Raw genomic sequence first — 23,223 nt, forward strand, 5'->3', positions numbered from 1 at the left:
GTAAAGTCTGCACAGAAATATAGTTGCCATTAATCCAAATTCTGACACAGCAGTGAGGGGAACCAGCAAGAATCAATGTTATGATGATAGAAGCCGACTCTTCCTAGCAGGCATCTGCAAGACATTCTGAATAATTGCACCATCTGGGCTGAGCCTCTTATGCCACCACAACATTAGCGCAGCATAGAACATTTAGTGAGCTGATAAATTTAGATTACACAAAGGAGACCCTGTCTATGTAATCATACCAGTCTTCTTTACCATTCACATAAAAAAAAGCGTGAGATCCAAATGTCTATGAAATGGTTTTCATTTATTTTATTATAGCAGTCTGTTAGTCAAATGTATGCATTCTTTTCCATATAAAAATATGTAATAATGAAAATAAATATTATTCAAACAGTACAGCAGTGTTTATAACTGCAAGAAGCTTACACAATAAGTTTGATTGATCATTGTTTTATAATATTCAGAATTATGGAGGGCAACCATCATGTGTTCCAACAGCCATCTGCAGCCAGTAGTCCTGGTTGTTAAATACAACAACGCTGTACAGGTTTTCCCCACCCTTGAAGAATCCATGTTCACACTCTTTCCAAGACACGGGGCTGTCGGCAAAACCATGCACAATAAGGGACACCCACTGGGTTAATTTAGGTTCAGCAAAATACTCACTAGAATAACAAAAGAAAAATTAAAGATTGCAGCATTAAGTGCAGTTTATTCCCCCACCCCAGAGATGTAGGAGTTTGTGACAATATGACAATATGTTAAGACAAGATTAGCTAAAAAGATAAAAAGCAAAACAAATGTATTTTTATGAACATTCAGCATAGATAAGTCAGAGCCATAAATGACAGAAGCAGTATAAGAGTAGTTTTCATGTGCTATGTATTTCTAAAGGTTTTTTTGTATAGCAGGGATGATCTGTGTAGCCACACCAACAATAAATAAGTACAAGACAAGGCATAATTACATGGAAGTGACAGTAACACACAAATTAAAATGCCCTATATATTCTCTTTTTTATTATTAGTTATTATCTAACAAACATTTTGGATTCAATCAAATACCACTTCTTATAAAATTGCATAATTTTATGCTGCATTCAAACACAATTAAGACAATTCTTTAGTTAAAGATTATTTTTAAAAACTTGAATCTTACCGTAACTGATCCAGTAGCCTTTGAATATTCTCTGGTGTTACAAATCCATTTATTGTACACAAATGTGCACGTTCTACCATGGTATTTGGATGAGGGCAACAAAAGGCTGATATGAAATTGGAAGAATCATTATCACTAGAAGGCAATAAAAAAAGATTAAAACCGATACATTTTGAAAATAGAAGTAATCACTGATTGTGTTGACTAAATGTTTTTGTTTTTCTGGCTATCAGGCCAAAGAATAAACCAGCAAATAAATTATGTATTCAAATGGTTTGTTATCTGTTTTCCCTCTAGTTCCTCCTTTTCCAGTAATATTGCTGTCCAAACATTTATCTTTTAACATGGCATCATCTATAAAGGAGAAGGAAAGGCATTTTACTGCCAATAGATTAGTCATAATAGTGGAAGCTAGAACGCTATATTTATTCTGCAGAAAGCTTTACCATGCCTGAGTAAACAGCCCTAGAAACTCCCTCTGTTTAAGATAGCAGCTGCCATTTTAGCTGGTCTCAGTAGCTTTTGTGCTGCAGCTCTAGCTGCTGGTAGCTCAGATTACACAGCACTGTTAGGAGGGGGAGCGAATTGAGATGGGAGGGGAGCAAGCTGCACAGACTTGTGCCGTGCCCTGAAGGATTTTTCTGAGAAAGGAAGTCTGATACAGAATGTGTACACAAAAGAAGAAAAAAAATCACGTGTTTCTTTTGATAGAGGACTTCTGTGAGTGATTATGGCTGTATTTCCATAGGCCTTTTACCTTTCCTTCTCGTATAAAGTCTCCATGCTTCTTTTATTCACACAGACAGGGCAGAAACTATCACTGATACTATTTTGCATGCATTTCTCCATTTATTTTTTAAATCAATATGTAAAATCCAACCTCCTGTAGTTCTGCCCTCGGCTAATAGCCAAAGTATGTTTCACACACACCATGTTACGTGGGGAAAGATCAATGGAGGAAGAAGTCTATACAATGAGTGCTGACAGAGCCAAATCCTAGCAGTCGCTGATTATAATTTAAAAGCATTGAAAAGGATTCCCACTAATCCTGACACTTCTTGTCTTTTATATTTTATGCTGACGGTGAGAAGCCAGCATGCAAATTTCACCTTTGCAATAATATTCTAGTTCGTAATAAAGGGGTTACTATCTTTTTTCTGTTAGTTGATCCTTTCTTTTGAGACCCACACGTTATCATAAACCAGTGATCCCCAACCAGTGGCTCAGGGACAACATGTTGCTCACCAACCCCTTTGGATGTTGCTCTCAGTGCCCCCAAGCCAGATAGTTAATTTTGAATTCCTGACTTGGGGGCAAGTTTTGGACGCATAAAAACAAGATTTACTACCAAATAAAGCCCCCTGTAAGCTGATAGTGTGCATAGAGGCTGCCTAATGGCCAATCTTAGCCCCTATTTGGCACCTCCATGAACTTTTATTGTGCTTGTGCTTGGTCTTTCTACATTTTACTGTGGCTCACATGTAAGAAAGAGTTTATGACAGGGATCCCCAACCTAACTGTTTTTAGGAGCAATATAGCCAAAAGTACATAACTACCAAAAAACACAATACTTTTGATGTGCAGGTATAGCATTAATATCAATTCCAAAACTGTGATAAAGGTAGCAATGGCCAATAAGCAAGATATATAAACATGCCCCCTGTTCCATCATCTTTGAAATGATTAAATACCTGCCACTCCTGTTGTTCAAAGGTCAATAGTAAGGCTACGTCAACCCATTACTCACTTAGGATTCTATCTGCTCCTCTAACCCACTTGGCCCCCCTCCCTCATGAATATACTTTGGCTGTTGGCTACTAAGCATGTCCAGTTCCTCTCAACTCAGGTTACTAAACATGCCCTTGAGTCTAGCAGCCATAAAAAATATGCTCTAGCTGTACACTGTGCTAAAGAAAAATGTTTATTAAAGCAAATTTGTTATAGAAAAATATGGTGGTGCTGGCAAACAGAGGGGATATATGCAGTACAAATGACGCAGTTTGGATGCAGTGCCCAACCTTTATACATGGCAGGAAAATGTAGCGTTTACATGTCCTTTAATAAAAGTGCCCACAAAATGGCACCTGCCTACTTGATTGTAAATACCAAGACTGAAGGTTTATTTAAGTTATATATTGTAAGTACAGTTTATATTGCCTAACAAAACAAAAAAAGGACTTAGAATTATTTTTAGGGTGACAGGTCTTCTTTAAAACGGACTACGCTTGGGGGAAAAAAAAAAAAAAAAGAATTAGCCAACATGCTACACTGTGTGAAGTGTGTTAACTGTGATCTAGAATTTTAATTATCCAGTCAGAATGGATTTCAGCACTGGCTGTTGGTCCAAATGGGTTCAGATATTTCTGCATGTGAGAGAGGCGTGACATAAAAGGCCGGAAGTACAAATAAATGCATATGCAAATCACCTTGTACCCACTTTTTATTAAAAATAAAGATTTTTTTTGCATAGTTCATGATCCAGTACATGATTTCCTTGACATGGTTTAAGTATTAGGATAAAGACTGGATTACAATATCCCGAAGTGAACCAATACAAGTAGAAGCTTTTATTTTTTTTTTATGTTCTTTTAACCTTACATGACGCACCACATCACAGCACTCATTGCAATATAAAAAAGTATAAGGAGGCATCTATATAAATGAAGATGGGGGCATAAAAAGCTACAGGAGCAACATGTCTGTATGTAGTGTCTCTTAATAATTGTTACAGTATTACCCACCAGTCAATGCTATTGCTCACAGCACCGAGCCAGTCAAAAAGCTCTTCAGAACTACAAGATTCTTCAGGTTTCCCATGCAGGTCTCCACTCTTCAACACAGGGCAAGGCAAATCTCTTGATATCCTTGAAGTTATTTTAAAGTTACACTCTTTCACAGTGTATTTACAAAAGTATGACAATATGGAAGGTGCTCCTGAATACAAAACATAGAGAGGATCACACTGATGTGGAGCAGAAACATCACAAATTGAAATATATAAATAAAAAGAAACACTGTGTAAGCGGAATATAAATACTCTGAAAGATAAATTCCATTTACTGTACATTCCTTAAAACCTAATTTTGCCTCTTTTTAGGTCCCTGGTAAGGCCTCACCTTGAGTATGCAGTGCAGTTTTGGGCTCCAGTCCTTAAGAAGGATATTAATGAGCTGGAGAGAGTGCAGAGACGTGCAACTAAACTGGTAAAGGGGATGGAAGATTTAACATAAAAGGTTAGACTGTCGAGGTTGGGGTTTTCTTCTCTGGAAAAAAGGCGCTTGTGAGGGGACATGATTATTCTTTGCATGTACATTAGAGGGGATTATAGGCAGATAGGGGATGTGCTTTTTTCACATAAAACCGACCAGCGCACCAGATGCCACTCCTTTAGATTAGAGGATTGTTACATCCATTTGAAGCAGCGTATGCGTTTTTTCACGGTGAGGGCAGTGAGGTTGTGGAATGCCCTTCCTAGAGATGTAGTAATGGCAGATTCTGTTAATGCCTTTAAGAGGGGCCTGGATAAGTTCTTAAACAAGCATAGTATCCAAGGCTATTGTGATACTGAAATCTACAGTTGGCATTCATGTTGGTATATAGGGTTTTTTTTATGTGGGTCGGTATAGGTTGTGTGTGCTGGGTTTGCTTGAAAAGGTTATACTTTTTCAACCCTATGTATCTATGTATGCAATTTTTCAACTTAGCCAAAAATATTTCAGTGGTTTAAAAGTTATTTGTAAATGCAATTTCAATTGAAAGCATTCTCTGCACTCCTGGATCTGAATCCTAAACCAATATTGCAAGCCATCAGATTAAATAACCAAGAGGAGAACCGACTCCTGTTTTAGACCCAGAAAACCCAGTTTTTTTAAAAAAAAAAAGCTGCTTTCAATAGCAAGTTATATTTACAGACAACTTTAAAACCATGAAAAATTATGTAAACTTTCTCTGTGCTTCGCCAAGATTCATTTTCTGTTTTCAGGAGCTTCTGCTATATCTGCATTATAATTGCTAATAGCAGTCAGCAACCCAAGGGGTTAACAAAATGGAGGGAGTGCATAGCCTGCTAATAGCAGTCTAAACCTGCTTATATCTCAGAAACTACCAAAGACAGAAAATTAATGTAAACTACAAAAACGCTTGGAAGGACCACTCTGAGTAAGCTCATACCAACTCGATTTTTTGGGTGGACATCCCCTTTAAGTATTAAGAAATCTCAAATCTAACATGCATGTGCCAAGTTTTAATATGAAATGCAACACCATTTCCAGCGAGAATTTTTTTGAGTGTACTGTAAGTCATTTTCATTGCACTACACCATTAACTCATTCAGGAGCTAAGGTCTGTGTCTGTAAGTAAACCAAAATAATGTACTGTAAATAAAGGGTGTACATTGTAAGATTCATCAAAACTACCTGTGTTATCCCAAGCTAGGAGAAAGTCACATTTTAAAGGTTTCTTTTCAGTAAATGCCCAGTTTAGACGCTGAAATTTCTTGCCACCAGGAGCTAGACCTTCTTCAGTTAGGTCAATTTTAATAACTGTAAAAAAAAAATTTGTTTTGAATATGCAGTTATCTTTTTAAAGAAATATATGCTCTCTGACACTGTCCTTAAAAAGGAATCATTGCTATTATGAAAAAAAAACACCAAAACTATAGTGGAAGTTTTTAATTTTAATCCTTTTCTTATAGCTGTTTATATATTTAACAGCTTATTTAGATTTTCTCAACATGACTTTTTCTTACAGCTGCAAAAACACATCACCTCTAAAGGTGCCCGTTATGATCTAAGTGTTGCCAACAAGGCCAAACAATCAGATTGGCTCAAAATGTAGGTGGCCAAATCAGGCAAAGATCCACTCAATTGGCAACCTTGCCAAACAAGCACATCTTAAAGGACAAGGAAAGTCAAAATCTATTAAGCACACTATTAAATAGTACTACTATTGCTGTGTAAAAACGCTATATTTCTGGCTTGCCTAATAAAAGATTTACAGAGATACACATACTAGAAACTACATAGTTGTTTCAGTGAACGGCGCCGCCATCTTGTCCAGCATGTCTGTATGGGCCATTCCACCCCCCCCGCTGAGATCCCCGCACCTACCGGCTCACAAACCCCCAGACCCCACCCCGCTACGATCGCCTCAGCTACCGGCTCACAAACGCCCTCCCCCCGTTCCGATTCCTGCATCTGCCGCCTGCCAGCTCACACAAACCCCCCCTCCCCCCGCTCTGATCCCCGCCCTGCCGTCTGCCGGTGTGCATGCCACAGAATAGCACTTATAGGGGTGTTGCTGAAAAGCACAAAACCAGTCCCCCCCCCTTGCACAGTAATAAACAATGCTTTCGGTCTCCAATAGAGAGGCGCTTAGAATATCATGAAGTCGGGATAACAAGTCCTAAGGACAAAAGTCTAGCTAAAAGATACTACAAGATTTTGGCAAGCTTCATGTCATGCAATTGACAATATGTTGTCTTCATACACAGCTCCAGCCTATGAAACCATTCTAATGTGCTCCATGATATCAGCTGGACATGAGAAAAAGTATCAACGGTGCCACCTTGAAGGCAGAATATAATTTAATTTGCTGTGCATGGCACAGAACAGCACTTATGGGGGTTGAGATTAACTCTTACTAGCCTTTCCTTCTCCTTTAAGATGAATGGCATACTATATCAGCACCCCAGGGAATTCACATTTCCTTGTCCTTTAAGCACGATTAAGAATAAAACTTAATAATGAGGGCAGTCGTATATTTTCCCTATCTACTGCAACAAATTGCCAGAAAAACACATATGTGCTGACATGCACTAATATGTATTTTACAATTACTTAAAAAACAGTAACAGAAAAACTATAAAGATAAGAATAAAATACTTACTGTATCGCAGAGGGTTTTTACCAGAATAAAGGGATGGTTTGCCTTGAAGACCCAGTTCCTCATAGGTGTCTTTGTCTACTGATAAAATTAGCTTTCCTATGGAAATCAAAAATAGAGCTCTTTAACCAATTGGCCTCCTTTAATATCTACCAAGTTGCTATTCCCACTGAAAGAGTGAGCTGCCATAAATTTCCAATTTTCATTTTTTTTCAAACAAGCTGGGTGCATTTACCAACTACAACACCATCCTCAATCCCCTTCTGACCCTGTCAAGCATTTTAGAAGTCCAAATGTGCTCCTCCAGAAGATAAAACACTGCAACTTAAATAAGGATAGCTAAACTATAAAAATGAATATGGGAAAAAATCCTATATTTTAAATACTGTACTTACTGCACCAGCCTTAAGTTTCAGGACCTCACTAGCTAAACTTGTCACAGGAGCTCCCCATCTTGAAAAGTGTCTGTGACACTCACATGCTCAGTGTGCCCTGAGCAACTGTTGAGAAGGTAAGCTTAAGGGTTTGTTGCAAACTACCAAACAGAATATGATGTTTGTCTGTCATATAAGCTGATGCTACAGGGCTGATTATTAAAGTCTGATGCTCCTTGTATCTGTATTAATTACTAATTAGCCTTATATTGTGACATTTATATTCTGTATGTACAGATGTACATATGTAAGCCACTGAGGTCATCTAAAGATGCACAGATCTTCCATGCTAAAGAGCTGTGGTTGTCTTGGGTTGGTATAGAAGCCCAAAATATAATGTACAACATTTTTGCCCTTCTTCTTTAGTTAGGCTTTAGTTCTCATTTAACTCAAGAAAGGGTCTGAGAAAAAAAATCTAAATACCATAACCTGAAAAACTGCATTCCTAAAAGCCAAAACCATCAATTTATTTCACAGATAATTAATACATTTTTTGCTAATGATCTTTGGCCTAAGCTGACTGATATCTTACCAGCGGCCACACACATATGGCTATAATCCCACTGGTCATCAGGCCAGAACAATTATAACTGAAGAAAGCAAACAAGAACTTTGGTTCTTCCTCATTTGCAAATGCACCACATACTTAAAGGACAAGGAAAGTCAAAATCTATTAAGCACACTATTAAATAGTACTACTATTGCTGTGTAAAAACGCTATATTTCTGGCTTGCCTAATGAAAGATTTACAGAGATTCACATACTAGAAACTACATAGTTGTTTCAGTGAACGGTGCCGCCATCTTGTCCAGCACCTGCCGGCTCACAACCCCCCCTCCTTCCTGCTCTGATTGCACTTGGCGGCTCACAACCACCGGCCGCCACCCCCCCTCCAAAAATGCACTTTTATATTGCACCCTGATCTCCCTTCATATTTTTGCCTGCATTTGTCTCCCCCTTCTGCCACAACCTACCACCCCCCCTCCCGCTCCTGTGTCCTCTTCTGGGTCGCCATGGCAACCAGATGTTCTGCTGTGTGCGCATGTGCAAGCTAAGGATCTGGTCGTAGTGTCAGTGCAGGAGCGAGGCATTATGGGAATCTTCTCTACACAGCTCAGCGTTTATTTTTCCTGTTTGGCTTCTGATCTTCTGAACAGGTGAAATATGGGGAGAGAACTGAAGGTATGCCTGCAGCTTGAGATTAACTCTTTACTAGCCTTTCCTTCTCCTTTAACTGCATGGTGCATCAGAGGACTGAAAAATTGGTTAACACAACAGAACATCTATGCCTGTCAAAAAAACTTTCCTATGACCTGTCTGAAATCAGCAGATCCAATCTGTATGGCCAGCTTTTTTAAATAATTCACTTCTGGTGCTGTAACTTATTATTTATCTTGTGCTATTTGTAAGGAAATAAAAATACAAGACATATATACATATATAGACATGTCACACAAATTTTCTCCTGGGGGAATTTCGACAATTAAAAGACGCAGAAACATTACCTGTTGGCAACAGTGCTGCACTATTATCTTGGTCAATCCTTGTTCTATATGTAAGTGCATAGAATGCCCCTGTAAAAAAAACAAATAAGATTTACAAACACTTTTAGATTTCAACAAATTATTTTTGGGTCTGTAATAATGTTTCATTGTGGAAAATGTTTGTACAAATCTTTTCTTTTTGAACATAAGCTATGAGGAGCAATAATTCAGACAAGAGATAGAGCTTAAAGGAGAAGGAAAGGCTAATAAAGAGTTAATCTCAAGCTGCAGGCATACCTTCAGTTCTTCAAATAGTGACCTTAAATCTCCCCATACAGATGATCAGAAGCCAAACAGGAAGAAAAAACACTGAGCTGTGTAAAGAAAGTTCACATAATGCTTCGCTCCTGCACAGACACCCAGACCAAGTGAACATGCTCAGTTAGTTAGACTATGGGGCACATTTACTAATCCACGAACGTCCGAAAAGCGTCCGAATGCGGTTTTTTCGTAATGATCGGTATTTTGCGATTTTTTCGTAAATTGTTGCGACTTTTTCGTAGCCGTTACGACTTTTTCGTAGCGTTGCGACTTGCGCGAATTGTCGCACCGAGTACAAAAGCTTTGGATTCATTCAAGCTTCAGTATCGTGACTTTCCTTGGGCCAGGTTGGAGCTACAGAGTGCCATTGAGTCCTATGGGAGGCTTCCAAAATCATGCAAAGTCTGAAAGGTTTGCCCGCCATTTACGAGCGCTCAATAAGAAAAAGTTGCAACAATATACGAGCAAGTCGTAACGGCTACGAAAAAGTCGCGACAATTCGCGCAAGTCGTAACGGCTACGAAAAAGTTGTAACGGCGACAAAAAAAATCGCAAAAAATACGAAAAAGTCACAAAATGTTAGTTTCCAATCCAAATTTTTCCCATTCGGATTCATGGATTAGTAAATGTGCCCCTATGAGTCAGCTTCCTGACTCTCCTGCAGGAGAGAGGAGACAGCAGAGAGCTGCGTGTCTGTCACATGAAATACAGACACAAGAAATCTTTTCACAGAGAAGTCAGTGCAGCATTTCTGTGAGTGCTTATGGCTGTATTTACATAGACCTTTCTGATAAAGCTCACTTAGTTTTTTACCTTTCCTTCTCCTTTAACTCTGCTGCTCCACTGCTCAACGCAGTCGAACACATTTTGGTTTGATAAATACATTAGTTTGCTGAAAATATTCCTGGTAAGAAAGCTTTGACACATAGTTTTTTGCAATTTGTCTGCAAAAGTAAAAATATTTTGGCTTTAAAGGAGAAGGAAAGGCTAAGCCAAAATGTTAGGCACCCCCAAGTGACTTTATTCGCCTACATTGTACCATGGGCTGGTGCCTGATAGGAGAAAACAGCACCAGCCCGGGGTACCTGTAGTGAGCGCATCCTTCTTCCACAGCGAAATCCCTGGGCCGGCGCATGTGCATTAGAGTGAAAAGCTGCAGGTACGCTGCAGGTACCCCGGGCTGGTGCTATTTTCTCCTAACAGGGGCACCAGCCCGGGGTACAAGGTAAGCGATTAAAGTCACTTGGGGGTGCCTAACATTTTGGCACCCCCAAGTGACTTAGGCTTTCCTTCTCCTTGAAATGAATATTTTATTTAATATATAGTTTTTATAGATTGTATATACAGTGGTGTGAAAAACTATTTTTTTACTGATTTCTTATTCTTTTGCATGTTTGTCACACTTAAATGTTTCTGCTCATCAAAAACCGTTAACTATTAGTCAAAGATAACATAATTGAACACAAAATGCAGTTTTTAAATGAAGGTTTACGTTATTAAGGGAGAAAAAAAACTCCAAATCTACATGGCCCTGTGTGAAAAAGTGATTGCCCCCCTTGTTAAAAAATAACTTAACTGTGGTTTATCACACCTGAGTTCAATTTCTGTAGTCACCCCCAGGCCTGATTACTGCCACACCTGTTTCAATCAAGAAATCACTTAAATAGGAGCTACCTGGCACAGAGAAGTAGACCAAAAGCACCTCAAAAGCTAGACATCATGCCAAGATCCAAAAGAAATTCAGGAATAAATGAGAACAAAAGTAATTGAGATCTATCAGTCTGGTAAAGGTTATAAAGCCATTTCTAAAGCTTTGGGACTCCAGCGAACCACAGTGAGAGCCATTATCCACAAATGGCAAAAACATGGAACAGTGGTGAACCTTCCCAGGAGTGGCCGGCCGACCAAAATTACCCCAAGAGCGCAGAGACAACTCATCCGAGAGGCCACAAAAGACCCCAGGACAAAATCTAAAGAACTGCAGGCCTCACTTGCCTCAATTAAGGTCAGTGTTCACGACTCCACCATAAGAAAGAGACTGGGCAAAAACGGCCTGCATGGCAGATTTCCAAGGTGCAAACCACTTTTAAGCAAAAAGAACATTAAGGCTCGTCTCAATTTTGCTAAAAAACATCTCAATGATTGCCAAGACTTTTGGGAAAATACCTTGTGGACCGGACGAGACAAAAGTTGAACTTTTTGGAAGGTGCGTGTCCCGTTACATCTGGCGTAAAAGTAACACAGCATTTCAGAAAAAGAACATCATACCAAAAGTAAAATATGGTGGCGGTAGTGTGATGGTCTGGGGTTGTTTTGCTGCTTCAGGACCTGGAAGGCTTGCTGTGATAGATGGAACCATGAATTCTACTGTCTACCAAAAAATCCTGAAGGAGAATGTCCGGCCATCTGTTCGTCAACTCAAGCTGAAGCGATCTTGGGTGCTGCAGCAGGACAATGACCCAAAACACACCAGCAAATCCACCTCTGAATGGCTGAAGAAAAACAAAATGAAGACTTTGGAGTGGCCTAGTCAAAGTCCTGACCTGAATCCTATTGAGATGTTGTGGCATGACCTTAAAAAGGCGGTTCATGCTAGAAAACCCTCAAATAAAGCTGAATTACAACAATTCTGCAAAGATGAGTGGGCCAAAATTCCTCCAGAGCGCTGTAAAAGACTCGTTGCAAGTTATCGCAAACGCTTGATTGCAGCTAAGGGTGGCCCAACCAGTTATTAGGTTCAGGGGGCAATTACTTTTTCACACAGGGCCATGTAGGTTTGGATTTTTTTTCTCCCTAAATAATAAAAACCCTCTTTTGCAAACATGCAAAAGAATAAGAAATCAGGACAAATAGTTTTTCACACCACTGTATCTAAATTTTAAATTACCAAAACTTTCCTGTAAAATATATGGATATGATAAGTCACAGAGGAGTTCCATGGTCATATAAAAAAACAAGTTATTATCTTACCTTTCTTTACAAATGTATTTATAAAGTCTTCTTTTACAAATTCATGAAGTGGCAGATTCCTTACAAGATAATATCTCCCAAAGTTGTCAACAGTCCTTTTAATGTGTTCTGGCAAACTAGCACACTCCGGCAATAAAAGGGACACCTAAGGCGATACATTTCTTACAGTAAAAAAAACAGACCATGCATAATATAGACTGGATATGTATATACACATGTGCAATGTCAGAAATGTTGCCCCCTTAAATCTACAGTATACAGTTCTTTTTGGCAGTAAAAAGGGGGATACAAACGCAAAGAACTGCAGCAAACTAGGCAAGAGTGTGGTACAGTTATGGATACAGAAACTCAATTAGGGAGCTCTTTTCCCATAAAATCCTTTTTGAGCTAACAGCTTAATATCTGTCAAATTCAGCTATTTTAAAAAAGACAGTACAGGTATGGGATCCTATATCCAGAAACCCGTTATCCAGAAAGTTCTGAATTACAGAAAGACCATCTCCCATAGACTCCATTATAAGCAAATAATTCTAATTTTTTTTTTAATGATTTCTTTTTTCTCTGTAATAATAAAACAGCGCCTGTACTTGATCCCAACTAGGATATAATTAATCCTTATTGGAGGCAAAACAAACCTATTGGGTTCATTCAATATTTAAATAATTTTTTGCAGACTTAAAGTATGGGGATCCAAATTATGGAAAGATCCCTTATCCGGAATACCCCGGGTCCCAAGCATTCTGGATAACAGGTCCCACACCTGTACCTTTTTCTGGATGGTAACGGTGTTATTAGTGCTTCCACACTGAAAATTAGGTTAAAGCCCTAAAAAAAAAGAACCTAATCTTTTTCCATAAGTAGTCTCGGTAGAATCTGAGGGAAACGTTTTTTTTTATAGGAATGCTTGGGTTTAAGGCTAATGTGAAACTGACAAAAGCGCAAGCCCTATGGCACACTGGACAGATTAGAAGACCAATTCAGTGCCCTCAAGGATTCTATTCTGTTCCCTGAGTGTTGGCTCTAGCCATCTTCATGTAGCTGTGCCCTCCCGCATTGGGCATTACTAGATGGTATATTCCGTGTGCCTCCGGTCAGCATAACGTGCTTATTCGCTTAGCCCAAAATGAACAGCTGATGTTGGTTCGTTCTACATACACTGTACCAATGTTTCCCAACTCTCCCTACTGCCCCCCACCCCGGACACATGTACCGAACGCCGCACTCACAGAGCAGTTATAGTAATGAGACTGGACCAGCGCCGAGTGCCGGCTCTTCTCATGCAGAAAGCTGGACTTCTCACACACAAGCAAGTGCCGGGGACATGCCTCCAAGCCGCGCAACATGCTGCCTCCTCCTCTCACTGCTACACACGCACACTTCCCTCTTTCACTTTAGATAAACACGCTCCAGGATAGGACTGAAGGGAAGGAGGGACCGACACGGCACTTCCTGTCAGCTAAAGTGTCACCATTTCTGCTTTGGCAAGAAAGGGGCGGGGGGGTGAGCGAACCTGCTGCCCTCTAGTGAGAAAAGTGAGAACTGCAATAAGCAAAGACTTGAAAACGGATTTCTTTAACTGAGGGCTTTCATGTTCCTAACATTTTCGCAAATCTCAGTAAAATAGGATTTCTTTGTCATTTAAGGTGAAAAAAGTATATTTTTAATGGAGAGGTAGTGTTCACGTGGGCTTCATGGCGTTGCACTCCAGCATGGATCGCAGCAGTCTGTTTATTTTTTGTTAACTACATGGGAATGGTGGCTGCGCCGCAATATTTTGACCACGCCCACTTCTGTGGCCACGCCCCCAATTACCACACCCCATTTTTAAAATTCATTTTTTTGCCCCAATGGCCCAATAGACAGTACCCCCCATACACAGTGCCCCATTTACCCCCATAGACAATGCCCTCCATAGACAGTGCCACCAATTGACCCCATAGACAGACAGTAGCCCCCATACACTGCCCCATAGAAAGTACCCCCCATACACAATCCCCCCATACAGTGCCCCCAATTTCCCCCATAGAAAGTACCCCCATACACAATGCCCCCATACACAGTGCCCCCAATTTCCCCCATATACAGTACCCCCCCATACACAGTAGCCTCTAATTGCCCCCATAGAGAGTACCTCCAATACACAGTGCCCCCATACACAGTAGCCCCTAATTGCCCCCATAGAGAGTACCTCCAATACACAGTGCCCCCTATACACAGTAGCCCCTAATTGCCCCCATAGAGAGTACCTCCAATACACAGTGCCCCCTATACACAGTAGCCCCTAATTGCCCCCATAGAGAGTACCTCCAATACACAGTGCCCCCTATACACAGTAGCCCCTAATTGCCCCCATAGAGAGTACCTCCAATACACAGTGCCCCCTATACACAGTAGCCCCTAATTGCTCCCATAGAGAGTACCTCCAATACACAGTGCCCCCTATACACAGTAGCCCCTAATTGCCCCCATAGAGAGTACCTCCAATACACAGTGCCCCCTATACACAGTAGCCCCTAATTGCCCCCATAGAGAGTACCTCCAATACACAGTGCCCCCTATACACAGTAGCCCCTAATTGCCCCCATAGAGAGTACCTCCAATACACAGTGCCCCCCATAGATGCTGCTTCTTGAGACTCCTGCTCCTTATGCGGCTCCTTCTACGGCGGCGACAGGCCCTTTTATAAGGTTGCGCCCGTGTGTACGTGTGACGTCACACGTACGCACGGGCGCAACATTATAAAAGGGCCTGTCGCTGCAGTTAGAGGAGCCGCATAAGGAGCAGGAGCCACGGAACGAGCCGGAGCCTGAGCGCTCGGCTCCAGCGAGCGCGTCCTGCTGTCCCTGGGTTGTTCAATGAATGTTCTGCATTTTCGTAATGCAGGACATTCATGGAACTATCCGGGACAGCGGGACGCGCTGTAAAAACCGGGACTGTCCCGCGAAAAGCGGGATAGTTGGGGGGTGTGCTCATCCACTTCTCTCAGCCTGACTGAAAAATGCAGAGAAAACCAGATATACACCCTTGCCCTTATGACCATTCTTCAAGATAAGGTATGATACAAAATAGGGGTATATAAATCATAATATCTCTATAACATCCATGCAACACACTAGATCAGTGGTTCTCAACCTCCCTAATGCCGCGACCCTTTAATACAGTTCCTCATGTTGTGGTGACCCCCAACCATAAAATTATTCCTAAGACCATCGGAAATATGTGTTTTCTGATGCTCTTAGGCAACCCCTGTGAAAGGGTGGTTCGACCCCCAAAGGGGTCCCGACCCACAGGTTGAGAACCACTGCACTAGATAGTTATCTGCTTCCTTTACCGTATGTAAAGTATTTTCTACAGTATGTGGGGTATATATAGACACCATAGGTATAGAATCCATTATCTGGAATGCTTGGGACCTGGGGTTTTTTGAGCAAGGGATCATTTTGTAATTTAGATCTTTAGGGTAGTGTCCTACTGGGAGATTAGTCACCCGTGATAAATCTCTGCTACTGTGGACAACTCTCCACAGATATTCACAAAAAAAGCCTTTCCACCTGCAATTAAGGGAATGGCCAGTGGAAAGGCCTACAGATCACTTCAGTTTTCTGAAGTTGCGTGAACATTCCTCATGCAAGCAACTTTGCATAAATTCTGAAGTGATGTGTAGGCCCAAAATAATTATTTTGCCATCAATACAGATTCATGCAGCTTAGTTACAGTCAAGTTCAAGCTACTGTTTTTTATGACAGAGAAAAGGGAAATCTTAATAATTAGAATTATAATCATTTATGCAGAATCCCTACATTAGATTGTCTCTGAGCAGGCAGGTTGGGGTACATTTTCTGACCTGGTTGTAGTTGCTTAGCTTTTTTTTTTAACAGAAATTATTTTTATTGATTTTGTGTATATAACGGATAGGTATACAGAAGAAAAAAGGAGAAGGGAAAAGGGGGGGGGGTTACAGCTATAGTAGAGTTTCTTCATTACTTTGTAATAGCATGCAATTACATACTTATTTAGATGAGACATGAACTCATGGTAATCTAAGTATATGGGTTTCCAGCCAGTCACCTTTTCCCCAGGAGCAAAAATCCTCCTGGGGAAAAGTAAACACCAGGCAGGTGCTGGAAGTGGATAATTTTGGACATCAGCTTCTACAGCATCTGGTGTAGCCTATTACATTGGTCCAGGCAGAATATGAGTAATGCCATAGCAAGGGGGCACCTCACTTCTACTGGCTGCCACCAACCACTGAACAGAGCCAAGTTTTGCTTGTACTGCTTGTACTCTGATAAACTTCAGTCAGTGCTGAGCTGCAAGTTGAAATCATATTAATCCCTTTCCCCCCAGCAGCCAATCAGCAGAACAATGGGAAGGTAGATATCAGAATAGGACTCAATAGTAAAAATTCAAGTCCAGCTCATGACTCCTCCAGTTACATGGAGTAGGGTTCTGTTGTCCTTCTGAAAGTTCAGAATAAAAAAAATACATTAATTGGTTCAAAAATAAAATTTTAAATGGTAGAATGAATTATTTTCAATGTGAACAGTGTAATTTAGTAGTAAAAACTATGCCATAAAACTCATCCCTTTAAAGTAACCAAGACATTGCCGTATGTGTTATTGATGTAAGTACTAAATTTCTGTTTTTTTTAACTAGAAATTCTGTTTTTTTCATGTGTTAGAGTTCTTTATATCAGTAAATCTTCCAGACGACATCATTAGTTCTGTTGTTTCAGACAGCATTCTTAGATGCAACTCTGTATCTCCCAGTTTTCTGGTCATATTATACCCAGTTTAGCCCTGTCTAATTGCCTAATCTGAGCCTCCACCTTAAATGCGTGGGTCACCTTTAACTTAACTTTTAGTATGTTAAAGAATGAATAATTCTATGCAACTTTTTAATTGGTCTTTATTATGTTTTTGATCTATTTGCCTTTTTCTTCTAACTCATCTTTCTAAGGGGGTCACTGACCCCAGCAGCCAAAAAACTATTCCTCTGTGAGGCAACACTTTTATTGTACCTGTTACTTTTTATTACTTATTTTTCTATTCGGTCCCTTTCCTATTCATATACCAGTCTCTCATTAAAACCACCCCTTGGTTGCTAAGGTAATTTTGACCCTAGCAACCAAAAAGCTGGTATAACTTCAAACTGGAGAGCTGCTGAACAATTATTGAAATAATTCAAAACTACAAATACTAAAACATAAAGACCAATTGTAAATTGTCTCAGAATATTACTCTCTACACCAGTGATTCCCAACCAGTGGCTTTTGAGCAACATGTTGCTCACCAACCCCTTGGGTGAGCAGGTGCTTATTTTTAAATTCTAATGGCTTAGAAGCAAGTTTTAGTTGGGTAAAAACAGGTGTACTGCCAAGCAGTGCCACCTGTAGGATACCAGTCCAAATAGGGGCTACCAAATAACCAGTTATAGTCCTTGTTTGGCACCACCACCAGGTACCAGGTCACTCCCCAACTCTTTTTACATTTAAATGGGGTTCACAGGTAAAAAAAGGTTGGGGACCCCTGCTCTACACCATATTAAAAGTTAACCCAAAGGTGAACAACCCCTTTAAAGGCAATGACAGGTGGGGCGTTTTTATTGCCTTGTTTTGTTACTTCAACAAAATGCCAAAAATGTTTTCCCATTACAATGAAATCACATGCATAAAATGCCTTTATCAACCCACAAATAGGAAGGAATTTTTAAGTTCTTTTTTACATTGACAAAACGCGGCAATAAAGGATACCCTAGAATTTGTTCCCCCTACATATGGGGGCTAACACAAAACATACTTCAGATTGGGAAAACAATAGTATTGTTTATCATTAGCATGTTGGGAAACACGCTCACTTGTTATGTGTATGCATGTGATATAGGATCTGGGGACACGCTAACTGATCTATTACACAAAACTGTCCATAATGAGTGAGCTGGGGCCCTTGCTCATTATGTGCATGCATGTGCCCCATCATGGCCGCCTCCACTAGGAGTCTTCTTTTAAATAGCTGCCTCTGAGTGCTATGCCACCAGGCACTCTATGGTGTGGGTTTTGGTGTGGGTTTTTGGGTGACAGGCATCCTTTAAGTCAATACATAAGAGCAAATGAAATAATTGTAAATTTAAAGAGAAGAGACCCTGATATGCTTTATACACATTAAGCAGAAGATACTCACCTACATTATCATGTTGTTTTATGCAGCAATATAAATCAATAAATAATGATAGCCATAATATATGAATATCTACAGCAAAGTACATTGTATTTAATTTTACAATTTTACATATGACCTAAATATGCCCCCCTGTTAAGGAAATCCATAGAAAATCCAAAGAAATACTGGGTCAGAGTTACTAGGTTTCTTGTCCATGGACCAACACATTGAAGGAAATCCCTATTCTTTGCTCTTCCTTTTTATATACTGGCCTCCTGCCTCTGACTTAACAAGCAAGTTCCACTCAAGAGAACTCGGTAAATTGCTACAAATTATGTTGTGAGCATGGATGGGACACTGGCAAGGGTGTTTGGGGGGGAAAGTATAATAGTTTGAACTTTTTTTATGTGCACATCAACTCGATTACTCAAGTTTCTTCTGCGCTCTGCTGCCTCTTTCTCTATTACATTGGAGTTGTTGCCATTGTCTGGCTTTCTGTGGGTTCTTTGAAGATGTTCTCTAACATATATTTTAAGGAACGCTTTAGACTTTTTTTTCCTCCCCACTTGGAAACCACAATGTAAATATAAGGATTAGCACTGCAGTTTATTGCCGAGCTAATAGAAGTTATAAAGAAAATAGATACTAGGTATTTTTTTTCTGAAAGTATATTAAAATACAAAAGTAGACCCAGTATTCTGGAAGGCACTACTGAAACAAGAAAAATGGTGATACTAGCAATTATAATTATGTAAAGCTTTGGAGAATGGCAATGCTGTGGGGCTTTATCAATATCAAGAAGAAGTGTCACACTGGACCACAGCATAATGAGAACCACAATGACATATAAAGCAGATGTAAAAAAATATACGTTTGTACAATTTTCGGAACCCTGCAAAAGATAATGTTTTTCACCATCGCATATGAACAATTCAAGTCCAGTAACTAGGGCAGATAGTAGCCACAAGGCAGTGCTTATGTATAAAGCCAGGTTCTTGGGACGATGACATTGATACCACAGTGGGTAAAGTACAGCAAAGCATCTTTCCAAACCAATGACTGTAAGTAGATAAATGCCAGTGTTAAATCCAAAATTATAAAATAAATCACTGATTTGAGCTAGATGTTTCATCACAATTTTTGAGCTCTTTAAACCATTTAAACTACAAAACATGTAAAGCATCCAAATTGAAAGGCCAACAAGATAAATGAAATCAGCTACAGTCAGATTAATAACATAAAGTATAAACTGATTTCTTTTAACCTTAAAACGGAGAAGAATAAATAAAGCCCCATTGCCCACCAACCCAGTAAAACATATAAGTAAGGAAAAAACAGACAATGGTAAGGAAGATGGGTTTTTGTTTGCCAGCCCTGTGCTTTCTCCTGTTCCATTAATTGCCTCTTCGGTTTCATTTCTTCTTAATTCATTGTACAGTTTAATCATAGTTACCTGTGAAACATATAATAGTAAATTAGTCTCTCACATATAAATATTATGTTTGGTGAAGAGTTCCAACAACTTTAAACTTGATATAACCAGGGGAGGAGAAGGCCTTCGCTGCAGAATTTATTATTTTATATTAAAGTATAGCAGCCTTCCCAAACTGTAATTATTCTCTACATATGAGCATAACAGTCTCCTCTCTTGATAATGGTGTTCTCATAGAGCCCTCACTCACTTATTTTTTTGCTTCCAACATTTCTTATGATTCTAACATAAAGCTCATTGTTGTTCATTGGGTCCAAATGTATCTTCTATGTTCTGTAGCTGTCAGATAATTAGGTATATAATATTGTTTACGCAAGTCACTTCCAATAGAAAGTCCATAGTAGATGTCCATTTATGAGGTAGCTGCAGATGTAGATTTTGTGAACATTATTTTATAGCATAGAAGAAGAATGAAGTAAATGCAGGCAATCACATTTATGAAAAATAGGGGCTCTGTATGCAACATCAGGTCAGCTTTTTAGAGTGTAGAGACCTGCGGCGTGCCCCTTGAAGCATGGGCTCCCCTTAGGCAAATTACCTAATGGTAAGGAAAGGTCAAGCTGCGCCTCCTTCTAGTGCCATCATTTGAGTCTGGTGTGAGGAGCAGAACGCAGCTTACCGGGGGGTTCCAGTGCTTCTTAAAGGAGCACTAAAGGATCTCACAAGGCTTGTGAGGGTTTAACCCTTTTTGTCTGCCGGCAATATATATGTAATACTTTCTAATACTCTGTCTCTTTCTTCATTCTGTCTTTTCCTTTGTCTCTCACTTTCACAAGCTTTATTTTTTTGCTGACAAGTTGTGACAAAACACATCTCAGCCACTTCCTCTACTCTGGAGACCGAGGACATCAATGACACCTCTCTAAGTAAATATAGTAAGGGTATATTTTTGTTCAGCTCTGCAGTATTGCACTAAGCAGCCTATGCAAATATAGAGCAGCACCAAAATATTACACTGATATTACAGTGTTTATCTCATAAAGAGCAGCATTAAGTAGTTTTACAACTCCCTGTTACTATGATTACAAAACAAAACATTTAGATCAATGCCATATCACTAAAGCAAGCTACTCTTTATGATTCTAGAGCTGTATTGATAAAAGTACATGTTCATAGAATTAAATGAAAGTGACATTTGGAAATACTAATATAAAAACAGGAAAATGTCACTCATAGCATTTTTCAGCTGGTGCAGAGACCCAAGGGACTGCCTCCATCACTGACATTACTATTTGTAAGCTAATGGGTTATAAAAGTAACCACTGATTCTTTTATTCTATTTTAAAAATATTTTTTTTTTACAAATGTGGCTAGGGCACAGGTCAAAGCACCATGTTTTTTCACTTTGCTACCTGCCTGCCTACATTTCTCGTCTGCATTAGATACTATCTACCTGTCCAAAGAAATTGTTCACTTGGAGCCTAGTAAAGCCTAATGATCCTAAAAGGTAGATTTAAGCTGCTGAGTCCTTTAGACTGATTCGTAAGCTTATCTGCCTGTGTAAGGGGCCCCCTCACGGGCCTTCACGATTGATATCTGCCCATCGTTCAGGTGTCGATTGGGCAGTTTTGATTTTCCCGTTGGGTCAGAGACCGCATCGGCTCCTATATCCTAGGGTTAAACAATTGAATTAGCCCAATATCATCCACCTTAAATGATCATATTGGGAGAAGATCCTCTCCTTTGCAAGGTTGTGTATGGCCACCTTTACAATGTCCAAACTATAAATTTATCTGGCCTCATATTTGAGTAAATTAGTTAAAAGGTTAGTAGTTTCTGTCCCCACATTTCTTAGTGGTGGTACATGATCTATAATCATGTTCTTGGTCATTAGTATTGTCATTTTTCACCACATATGAGGTTGGTTTCATCTCTCAGTGTGTTTATGGTACTTTGTATATTATTATTACATTAGTCTAATAATACTTCTATATAAAATGGATTTGGTCACCACCAGGTGATTTTTAGCACAATTTTGTGTAGTGTGTGGTATAAAGCTGGAAATACATGTTCAGATTTTAGTCTTCTTCCAACGAATGTCCAGATATTGGTCGTACATTTAAATGCAATGATCTAAAACTAACATTCAGACTGAAATTGTAGGATAAAGCCCTAAATATACAAATACCCACTGTGGTATCGACTGCATTACCTAAACCTAAACAAGAACTTTTACAAATGGAATATCAATGTGTAAAGTGCTAAAATGGATGCAAAAGTGTGCATGGTTGAATGCTATGCTGTTTACCCTTAACAGCTTGGTGTGCAGGGGCACCAATATAAAAATAGTGCATATGACAGACTAAGCACAAAATATGTGTATTATGTGCTATAAGACCCCCTAACAGTATGGAGACCCTATAAAACCATACATTTTCCAAAAGTACACATTCTGACAAAACCAAAATGGGTAAATACATCTTTCTACTACAAATTATCAAACTACAAAGCTATGCTGAATGTAGCAGTTTTTATTAAATTTCTAAAAAACATCACAAAGCTTACATTTTACCCCATTATATGCCAAATGTTTCACAATGCAGTTGGATGCCAAATATGTATAGATTTACCAAACTATGTGGTGTACAGAGGCACTTAAATATAGCAGACAAAATTTCCATGGACACAAATGAGTAACAAAAAAAAAATGTAAAATGCAATAAAATCACTACAATCCAATGCTTTTTTTTCTAGTGTAATCAGCAGTCAGAATCACAGTTTGAATATTTTGCCTTGGCCCAATCTGTTTTACAGACAGAAACAGGCGAATAGAACCTATGAAGAACTGAAAATGCAATAAAATAGCTAAAAACACAATAAAATGACTAAAAATGCAGAAAAATCCCCAAAAATGTAATATACCGGTATGGAACCTATTATCCAGAGGGATCTTTCTGTAATTTGGTTCTCCATAACTTAAATCTACTAAAAATCATTTAAATATTGAATAAACCCAATAGGCTTGTTTTGGCTCCAATAAGGATTAATTATATCTTACTTAGGATCAAGTACAAGTTACTGTTTTATTTTTACAGAGAAAAAGGAAATCATTTTTAAAAATTAGAATTATTAGCCAATAATGAAGTCTATGGGAGATGGCCTTTCCGTAATTTGGAACTTTCTGGATAACGGGTTCCCGGATAAGGGATCCCATACCTGTAATAACATACAAAAGGTATTGTGCAGTGTGGTTAGTGAAAATGCTATTTGCAATAGCAATAAAAAAATTTTCAGGCAAAATAAAACCACAATGCAATAAAAAAAGCCGCAAAATTGTGTGTGCAAAAGCATGTGTATACTTGGCAAAATGTGTG

At 39.3% G+C, this 23,223-nt stretch overlaps 2 protein-coding genes across 2 annotated transcripts; both read right to left on the minus strand.

Moving 5' to 3' along the window:
• Window positions 1-294: 294 nt before the first annotated feature.
• On the minus strand, window positions 295-13,607 carry rpp40 (ribonuclease P/MRP 40kDa subunit). The gene is given in 8 exon segments (NM_001078949.1): window positions 295-674; window positions 1,168-1,302; window positions 3,909-4,101; window positions 5,583-5,708; window positions 7,054-7,149; window positions 8,990-9,058; window positions 12,260-12,404; window positions 13,486-13,607. Coding segments are annotated over 8 exon segments (1,080 nt in total). The 5' UTR covers window positions 13,603-13,607; the 3' UTR covers window positions 295-475.
• Window positions 13,608-18,880: 5,273 nt separating this feature from the next.
• Window positions 18,881-19,864, minus strand: LOC116411741 (mas-related G-protein coupled receptor member H-like). The gene has a single exon (XM_031904580.1). It carries the CDS (start codon window positions 19,862-19,864, stop codon window positions 18,881-18,883), a length of 984 nt encoding a protein of 327 aa, XP_031760440.1.
• Between the last annotated feature and the right edge of the window lie 3,359 nt (window positions 19,865-23,223).

Source organism: Xenopus tropicalis, chromosome 6, assembly GCF_000004195.4.
Source record: "Xenopus tropicalis strain Nigerian chromosome 6, UCB_Xtro_10.0, whole genome shotgun sequence".
In the NCBI taxonomy this organism is placed as follows: Eukaryota; Metazoa; Chordata; class Amphibia; order Anura; family Pipidae; genus Xenopus; species Xenopus tropicalis.

Coding starts and splice junctions, on each gene's coding strand:
- LOC116411741 (XM_031904580.1), bottom strand. CDS start 19,864: ATGATTAAACTGTACAATGAATTAAGAAGAAATGAAACCGAAGAGGCA.